The sequence below is a fragment of the Vittaforma corneae genome (genome assembly GCF_000231115.1).
Source record: "Vittaforma corneae ATCC 50505 unplaced genomic scaffold supercont1.17, whole genome shotgun sequence".
In the NCBI taxonomy this organism is placed as follows: Eukaryota; Fungi; Microsporidia; family Nosematidae; genus Vittaforma; species Vittaforma corneae.
In genome coordinates, this window is record NW_006889850.1 from 58,019 (window position 1) to 67,305 (window position 9,287).

The following is a 9,287-nucleotide window of genomic DNA, read 5'->3' on the forward strand; positions in this document are numbered from 1 at the left end:
TAATAAAAAGGCTTTAGCTGATACAGTTTTTTATCAAAATATTTTACCAGAAGCTAAAATTAATAAATCATTGGACATCTCAAAAGAAAGGAATCCTTGTTATTTGTTTCCGATATTACAATGTAAGCTTTGTGGGCTTAGGTTTCCAACTGAGCATTCGCAGTCCTTTGGCCAGCACATTGAGGACCATAGAAGGTTTACACAAGCGATTGGTGAAAAGACAGTATTGAGAAGAGAGTTTTTCAATACAAAAGACCAAATGAAAGTAGAAAAGCTTGAGTTAGAAGTTGAAGGTTTGGCAGAGGACGTGGTGTGGGAGAAAGAAAGTCCTAATTGTGTTATATGCGGTAGGATTATAAAGAAGAAGTGGAATGACACGTTGGAGAGTTGGGTCTTAGAAGATGGAACAAAAATAAATGAACAAGAGGTTGCACATAGAAAGTGTGCGTATTAAATGAAATTCAATACAGTCGGTCTGTGTTTTGGTCCAAGTGCAGTACGGCTGCTTGGGCGAGCTGGAGAGTGCAGCTATTCAAATAGTATAGTCAGTGCATGGAATGCAATACTATAGTACTGATTGTTGGCTTTAATAAATTTTCTTTTAGCTCTTGTTATTATTACACAATTTATTGTATTAATTGATACATTGCATGCTTTTGTTGGTAGAAACACGTTAGAAATGGTATTTATGCTTTAAGGCATGTCATTTATTTGATTTAATTGGCTGGTTTGAGGTTTTTTGACTGGCTTCAAGCTGATTCCCTTTGATAGAAGTGCTAAGAGCATGTGTTTATTTCTTTACGCCAGTCCACATGCACTGACAATTTTAGCAAGTGCACTGCCAACTAGCTTTATCGGAAAATCATTGCTGTCTAAATCTATTAATGTGCCCACCCCAACCTTTCAGGATAGCTGGTCAAAGTATTGAAAGTACCATTGAGATGACATAAAACTGACTATGTCAATAACTTTGACTTGTTTATATCAAATTTAATAATTGGTTTATACGATATTCCAATTGAGCCATCCACACAAATTGCAGGACGAATGACCTGCGATATTTTTAGCTTTCTGTGTCATTATCTGCCATTTGACTGACTATTGATGCTACAAAATACACAATATACGTTCCTGAAACTCTAAACAGAACATTTGAAGTTGCCTCTGTCTTTAAAATGATGCACAAATATTCCCATCTGTACTTGAAAATAAATAAAACCCCGATCACAATGATTATCAGTTCAAAATTTTCGAAACTGAAAAAAGAGCAAAAAAGCAGCTAGAATTTTTTTCTCTGACAGCATGTAAAGTATCTCTGTAAAAAACAGCCCTGCATCTTTCAAATACGCCTCTTCCCTTTTCATATTTATGAAGCATCGATATTCCATATTGAGCATATTTGATGAGCTTATTTTGGCTTTCATACTTTCGAATGGATCGGGGCATTCTACGTTAGGTGGACTGCTGGTTATAGAAATAAAGACGGCTAAAGATCCAAATATCAGTTTTATTATGGCAGGTACTGTGATAAACTCTGAGCATAACAGCCCAATAATTTCTACTTTCATAATAAAATTGCACACAAGTGAGTTTTTTGATATGAGAATATTTGAATTATACACCTGATGAAGAATAAAGCCTAGGCACAGAAAGTACAGTGATGGTACAAACACTTGCAGAAGATACAAAAGGGATGAAGCAATCAGTCTTGGCTTTGATTTCATTGGAGCCCAGGCTAGAATGCATCCAGGCACTGTCATCCAATAATCATTATTATTAAATTCAGTTCTGCTTAGATTCATTAGAAAGAGGGGAAGTGCATATACTAAAATGTCTTTTCTTATCAATGTAGGAAGCTTTTGCATTGTGGTTCAAATAAACAATGTTTGTTTCACAAATGCTGTTATATTTTCATTATGTTTTAGGTATAAGTCAAAAAATAACCCCACTCAATGCATGCTGGACAATGTTCAAAACTATTTCGAGCAGAGACGTATTTAATTAATAGAATTCCATCTTAAATTCCTTTTATAATTTAACCCACCATCCCATTAACAGACCATTTTGTATGCTTAATTCCATCCATCAATCTATAAACCTGATGAGTTAATATCAAATGTCAAAATTTAGCCTTAAAACTTTATTTAAGGTTAATGTACATTTTAATAGTGTCTCTACATTGAACAGACTGTAAAGAAAATTTACTATATTGTTGATATTAGTTTTATTTTCTGTACATTACTTTGAATAACTTTTCCTTTACTTCAGACATGTCTTCTTTGTCTTCCTTTAAAATTCGTTCAATTTCAAGTAGTTTCCTAAAATAGAAGTCTCTTTCATTTTGAATTACTGCTATGCATTCCTTGAGCTTTTTCTATATCGTTTTGCTTCTCCTTCACTTCCATTTGAAGTCTTCGAGGGGATGGATTGTTGAGGTGTGTTCTTTTTTCGACTGAAGTGTTGGTTTGTGTTTCATTTGCTTCACTTTCGCAAGGTTTCCTATCTGGGCCATATTCATTTAATCCCAGAGCCGGGTTTTCCCTCACTACAAATTTGTAAATGTTCTGAATAACTTCAAGGTTGTCTTGCATTTTCAGCTTTATCATTTTCTCAATTGGAAAGTACATTTTAACTCCCTTCTTAGACAAGAACATCTGCACCAGTTTGAGATTGTGCATGTAGTCATTTTCATTCCAGGGTTCTTTCTTAAATGCTGGGAACTCCTGGTCCAATTTCTTCATTAGAGTGCAGAGTGCCACTCCTTTTCCTATGTCTTCAATTTTTTGTATGGGAACCTCAACGCTGTTCAGCCATTTTAGTAAAAAATGTCTGCTTGTGATCCGCATGGGGTTCATGAATAAGCATGTTTGTCGATTTTTAAATTCAGGTGTTTCAGATTTACAAATATTTACACTAACAATTCATATGAGCTACTTTCTACCAATTCTTTATGCGAATTGTTGGTTTTGCTTTGTTATAAAATTTTTACTAGTTGGATGATCCTTAACAAACGTAATGGAGAAGTCGCATGACAAAGACTTTCAACTGAGATGCTCTTGTAAATAAAATGGCAATCTGTTTGAATGTAAAAATAAACATCCAATTTGAAACATAAACACGTGCCCATTCAATATTTTTAATGATGTTTTAATTTATTTTTAATGTCAAAGTTGTCAATAGTTTATATGAAAATAGTCTATTGAAATAATGAATTTTTGATATTTTAAAATTTTTTGCATGGTTGAAGTAAAAGACACTTAATTGGTGTACGGACTTCTCCCCTGTTTTGTTGTTTACTTCTGAAACACTTTTCTCAATTCTTATAATTTATCTCTACTCTGCCCCAATGTCAATTGAAGAAAGTAGGCTCACACAGTCTGCTGAGAAAAGGTTAATGAAGGAGTTGGGGATGATGAGAAGTGAGAAGGGTTTAGGCATTACTGTTTCACTTGCAAAGACACATACAGGTATTGAGAGGCTGGATAGATGGGATTTATGGATTTCTGGACCAGAAAGCAGTCCTTATGAGGGTTATGTGTTGCGTGCAAGAATGGAATTCCCGTCTCAGTATCCTTACCAACCACCAAAGTTCAAATTCATTTCTCCTGTGTTCCATCCAAATGTATATGAAGATGGCAAGGTTTGTATTTCTATTCTTCATACTGACCAAGACGAGATAATTGACTCAGACATTTTGAACAGCACTTGGACTCCCGGACTTAATGTTAGAACAGTCTGTATTAGTATTATTTCACTTTTAAATGAGCCTAATATCTTCAGTGCAGCAAATGTTGATGCCTCAAAGCTTTATAGAGACGATAAGCAAGCTTATGAAAAAACTGTGAAAGAACGCTTAGATGCAGCAGGTGACAGGGTGAGTGTTCCTGAAGAGCTATAATAAAGTTTTATGTCAAATATTGTATTTAAGTGGTTATGTCTATCTACCTTAAACTTATCAGCTTTAAAGGTACTAAAATAAACTGTTAATCAAATATGAAGGGACTTGCTGTTGAATATTGCATAAAGGGCATGTGTTTATTTATGAGGATTTATACAATTAAATGCTGAAGTGTGATGTTTTCAAATATTTGAAATTTAACAGCTTGAAAAAATACCATTCTATAGAAGATAGTTTTAAATTGAAGAATATATTTAAGAAGTTGCTATATTTTAATAATTGTACAATTGACAGCTTCAAAGATTGTTAAAAAAAGGTTATTTTGAAATCTTCTTTTACTAAAAAGTGATTGGTGTATTCTCTCCTGCATAAAATTTGCAACTTGAAAGCAAAGTCAGAAAACTTGCATAAAAAAGTGTCAAAAGGTTGTATGATATGAAATATTTTACATAAACGTCAGAAGTATTCACAATGATAATTAAATTAAAGAAATTCAACTGATAATTTTGATCTATCAATAAAAATTTATCTATCCACACGGCAAGCTTTTAATTTAGAGAAAGCCCAGCATTATCCATGATAATTTCTATGTTTATTGCTAATTTTAGTGTCATTGCATAAGATTGTTTCCCATGCATGGAAATATCCTCAGAAAAGCTTGATCTACTTATTTGTGAGGAGTGTTTTAAGTCATTGATTGTTTAACAAGATAATTGTTCTGAACACCTGGCTGAGTCTTTTATTTGAGTACTGCTGAGAATCTCGTTGTTATTGTTAATAAAAGTCCAGTCCATTGTCATTGAGCTTTTTAATAAATGCACAATATCTATTCCTATGGTTTGTGGTGGGCATACTTAAATGCTAAGCTGTAAAATATAATAGCATTTAATAAGTTGGCTTTAAAAATTCTCTTAGAAATGTAAGCTTTCAAAATGCTAATTGTTAGAAATAAAGCCTTAGTATATGCAATGGTTGTAAATAAACTAACCTTTGAACAATATGCTAACTTACGAGGATTTATTAAACCGAGCGTAATCGCTTTCAATAGAACTCATAAATAAAATGCCAACTACAAAATGGACAATGTGGAAGAATGTCTTCGTGGCTGCAACCAGTTGCAGAAAGCTAAGGATTGATTTCTGGGCATCAAACACTCGTTTCTTAGATCTTGACAAGTATGTCAGAATGAAACAAAGCTCAGAGCCCAGACAGATAAAGTACAAGAAACCCTTCCTGTAGTAAAGAGAGAGGAAGATATTGTCAGAAAACTTTTTGTGATGAGTGCCAGTGTAGGCTGACATTAAAAAGAATATGAAATGAGACATAAAATCAATAATGGAGTAGAGAATGCACCACGGTGAGTAGCTTGGTTTTTCCTGGGATATCTTTGATAATATGACCATTGTTGAGACCCTGTCAATGATCATATCCAAGGCTCCCCCCAATAAACTAATTTGTCCGAACCTCCTTGCAGCATATCCATCAAAGTAATCCAAGGAGATGCTAGTTATATACAGCAATGCAAAGCTTCTCCCTTTGAAGAATACCGAGACTATTAAGAGTATTATCCTGAAATAGTCAATCATGTTTGGAATGTAAAACACCACACTCAAGTTCATAGGGGTGAATAAAAAATAATTCTTAATTATTAAGCATGAATGATAAGGAAATTATACCAATTTGATCATTTTTAATTTTTGTAAATAATTTATCTTAAAAATGACACTTTGAATTAAAGTTTAAAATAAGCCATAAATTTTTTTTCAGGATTACTACCTCTTTGATGTTCTATGAATTTACTCTAAAGTGGCAATGTTTCCTCTTTAATCCTCGTATTTCTTCATGTCCTCGTAAGTAAATTTAATTGAGCACTGAGAATATCATTTAAATTCTATTTGAAAATTGACATATCTCAAAATATTGCAGATAAATTAAATTTACAAAAATTAGTAATAAATTTATAATCAAATAGTGTTGTAATTTATGGAAAAGGATAACTTGTGTTTTACATTTCCTTCTTGTTTATTGCATTGCCCTTAATCCATTCATGGGGAATCAAAGCAGTCAACCACTATCCAAAGATTTGGAATGCTCAAAATTTATTCATTTTCTTCCTACTGAAATAAGAGAATGGTCTTTTGCCTTTAAAGCAATTTATCCAGACGGTAGAATGTCACTTAAAGATTTTATTGATTTCTTTTCCTCACTCTTCCCATTTGGAAAGGTAGAGCCCTTTTGTACGAGAATGTTTCAAAATATTAACATAAGCCAAGCTAAAGAAGTTGAATTGAGCGAATTGCTTATCGCATTTACTATTCTTTTAAAAGGATCAACATTTGAAAGACTAAGATGGTTGTTTAGATTTTATGATGATGATAAGGATGGATTTGTTAGCAGAGATGAATTGGAAAAGGGATTTGATATTATTAATTTGATGGTCTCAAATTCGATGATGTCCGAAATTCCTTCAAAATTTTTAGTTGATGAAATATTCTCTTCGCTTCAGAATCAGAGTGGATTTCTAACATTCAATGATTTTGAAATACTGGCTCAGGAAAATTCTGATAACTTTAAAAAGATTTCATTCTTTTATGATTAGCATCTGATTTTCAGTTCCTATGATTAGCTATTATCTATATGTGTAATCTTGCATTGCATTACATTGGTTTTTCAGCTAATATTTAAATTTGCATCATTGAGTTGTATATAAAAGAATATGGTCAATACTATTGCATCGCATTAGTTATAATGCCTTTTAATATTTCTTAGTAAACTATACCGTTACATAATATGAAAATGTACTATGGCTTATTAATATATCAAATCAAAAAATTAATGTTTTAAGTAAATTTTTGATATTATAATTTGTTTTAATGATCTATGCTACACTTGCTTGCAATTTCTTCATTTATTCAGCAACACTATCCTCATTGTCTACAATATCTGTTTTTCTTTTTAGGAAATCCATGATTTCTTCACTTTGAACTTTGTACACTCCATCTACATCGTGGTTTTCAACCAAAAATCTACTCACTGCATCGCAGACTTCTTTTTCTGATATTTTAGTTCGTTCTAGTATTTTGAAATTCGGATTGAAGTTCATGGATGGGAATAACTTTTTCACAAAAAAATTACCATGAGAATATATTTACTGTTACTGGTAAAAATATATATTGCACTACGAGTTATTTGGAATGGCTAATAGATGTTTTGTGTGCTGTCACTCAAACATAGAATTCTGTCGAGGCTTTATTTCTTTACATTGACGAAAATATGTGTCATATGTTCTTGCATGTTTATGATACATTTGACAATATTAACCATATTAAAGTTTTTTCCTTTTAAATGATTAGCATGTATTCTAAGATAATTGAAAAAGAATTGAAGTCCTTGAAGCATCTACAAGTATAGAGCCCTAAGTAGTTGTGTTACTTTCACTCTCTTGGGTGTTTTTTTACTACCAAAGGATAACCCTTGATTAATGAAGATGCCATTTGGAGAGCTCAACGACTCATTTAAAAAGACGTCATCTTACAACTTTGAAGATCCACTTAAAAGTACTTCACTCCAAGAGAATGACACGGCTGGAAGAGCACTGTTCCAAGAATTCAAAGACTCCTTCGAGAGGACATTTAAGGAGTTCCTTGAAATAGAAAGACTAAAGAAAAAGATAGAGTCAACAACAATGTCGATTGCCCTACTCAATGGTTGCATTGCAAAGCTGAATGGACTTCAAATGTCATACCCAATAATCGTTGGAAACGGCCTGTCAAGAGCCTCAATCGCAAACATTGGCACTTTCCCACCTTACGGCTATAATAAAAACTATGTCTATCCAATGAACTACAGCGTTAAAAAGAGATTCAAGCCTCACTCAAACTACAAAAAGAGCATGAACAACAAAGTCCTTTATGTTTGTACGATAGAAAATGATGGAATAGTCGTGACTGCTGACGATGGATTTGTATGGAAAGGGTCAAATGTATGGCGTGATGTCAAAAGGGATCTTGGAATAGTTGATGAGTTTGACAGTATTGAAGACTTTATGGCATTGACAAATCCCACTGTTATTAAAATGATTGAAAGTATTGGGGATGTGAGCAATTTTGAAGGATACATCCAATTTAGTAAAAGAGCACAATAAAGAAAGAACAGACTTTGTTGTGAGTGGCCTGTACATTTTTATGCAAGTTGCATTAATCATTGCATAATGAAACTATGTGAATCAGTTGATTGATCAAAGCCCATTTAAAAAGGTCAAATGATAGATAATGACAGGCTGTTGGCTGTGACTTGGAGTAGCTTTTGACATTTAATAAAGTAGTTTTACAACTAGCAAAAACACAAAAATAACAACAAGAGCAATGACAACTCTGAGAAGTTTGTTTCTTCTAACGATGTACCTTCTGTATTTGTCTAACTCGTCATACACCTGTAAAGTAGACTGTTGTGCTGTTTCGAATGTATAGAATAATTATATATGTAATTGTTCAAATCCGCTAGTAGTATTGGAAATTTGAGACAGGCTAGATATTTTCTGGAAATGTGAAGTGGGTTTATTAAATATTAAGCCTTGATAAGCATAGAAAGTCCTCTTGGTTTGTATTTAATATATTATATTAAATGGAATTGTATAATAACATGTTTATTATAAAGCTTTAAAAATAAATCGTATTTATTAATAGTGTGTGGTCTTTTGTATCTTTTTGATAGAATCATCGAGTTGTAGGTCATTTGAATGATTTTCGTCGACTGATTACAAATCATGATTGTAATAACAATAGTACTGTAAAAGATAATTTTTAAGGAAACTACTGTTTAATTAAAATAATGATAATTTATAAGCTACTTCAATATACAAAATTATTGTGTTGTGTTTGTCTTTTGTCTTTTGATATTTAAATCGTGTATTCTTCTATAACTGTCGTCGATTTTTTATTTCCACTGCTGCATACATTTAGTTAATTCTGACTATTATGGATGGAAAGTTGTTGATGAAACCTTTAGCTCTCTTTATAAATTATCTTTTGTTCAAATACTGGTAGCCAAGTCTTCTAACCTCTCAATCTTTACGACTTTTATTCTATATTGGTATTGAATTGAGTTGATAGTTTTCAAACCTTAAAAATCTTCACTTCCAAGTACTATTTTCTCAAAAAACTTCAATATAATCCTTTATTACAACTGAATAGTTCGATTGTCAGTATTTTTGTAACTTAGAATTATCATATTTAACATGTCCAATTAATAGCTCCATATTTCATATGAATATAATTCATTATTCACTTTAGAAAAAGGTGTCTTTCGTAACTTCTAGAAAAATTGAATTCGTATTTCCCAACTTTTATTCCCTTTGTTTATTTCAATTAATATCCAATATGAATAAGCG

At 32.3% G+C, this 9,287-nt stretch overlaps 7 protein-coding genes across 7 annotated transcripts; 4 read left to right on the forward strand and 3 right to left on the reverse strand.

Annotated features, from left to right (window-relative positions):
- Window position 1: 1 nt before the first annotated feature.
- On the forward strand, window positions 2-454 carry VICG_01692 (uncharacterized protein; the record flags this gene model as incomplete). The annotated part of the gene is made up of 1 exon (XM_007605075.1): window positions 2-454. A coding segment is annotated over one exon (453 nt), but the record flags the coding sequence as incomplete, so codon positions are not given.
- A 787-nt stretch (window positions 455-1,241) lies between these two features.
- Window positions 1,242-1,802, reverse strand: VICG_01693 (uncharacterized protein; the record flags this gene model as incomplete). Its single annotated transcript, XM_007605076.1, has 1 exon — window positions 1,242-1,802. One exon carries the CDS (start codon window positions 1,800-1,802, stop codon window positions 1,242-1,244), a length of 561 nt encoding a protein of 186 aa, XP_007605138.1.
- Window positions 1,803-2,336: 534 nt separating this feature from the next.
- VICG_01694 (uncharacterized protein) lies at window positions 2,337-2,855 on the reverse strand (the record flags this gene model as incomplete). The annotated part of the gene is made up of 1 exon (XM_007605077.1): window positions 2,337-2,855. The coding sequence occupies one exon, from the start codon at window positions 2,853-2,855 to the stop codon at window positions 2,337-2,339; it is 519 nt and encodes a 172-aa protein (XP_007605139.1).
- Window positions 2,856-3,346: 491 nt separating this feature from the next.
- VICG_01695 (uncharacterized protein) lies at window positions 3,347-3,898 on the forward strand (the record flags this gene model as incomplete). Its single annotated transcript, XM_007605078.1, has 1 exon — window positions 3,347-3,898. One exon carries the CDS (start codon window positions 3,347-3,349, stop codon window positions 3,896-3,898), a length of 552 nt encoding a protein of 183 aa, XP_007605140.1.
- Window positions 3,899-4,905: 1,007 nt separating this feature from the next.
- Window positions 4,906-5,517, reverse strand: VICG_01696 (uncharacterized protein; the record flags this gene model as incomplete). The annotated part of the gene is made up of 1 exon (XM_007605079.1): window positions 4,906-5,517. One exon carries the CDS (start codon window positions 5,515-5,517, stop codon window positions 4,906-4,908), a length of 612 nt encoding a protein of 203 aa, XP_007605141.1.
- Window positions 5,518-5,945: 428 nt separating this feature from the next.
- VICG_01697 (uncharacterized protein) lies at window positions 5,946-6,497 on the forward strand (the record flags this gene model as incomplete). Its single annotated transcript, XM_007605080.1, has 1 exon — window positions 5,946-6,497. The coding sequence occupies one exon, from the start codon at window positions 5,946-5,948 to the stop codon at window positions 6,495-6,497; it is 552 nt and encodes a 183-aa protein (XP_007605142.1).
- Window positions 6,498-7,379: 882 nt separating this feature from the next.
- VICG_01698 (uncharacterized protein) lies at window positions 7,380-8,042 on the forward strand (the record flags this gene model as incomplete). Its single annotated transcript, XM_007605081.1, has 1 exon — window positions 7,380-8,042. The coding sequence occupies one exon, from the start codon at window positions 7,380-7,382 to the stop codon at window positions 8,040-8,042; it is 663 nt and encodes a 220-aa protein (XP_007605143.1).
- Between the last annotated feature and the right edge of the window lie 1,245 nt (window positions 8,043-9,287).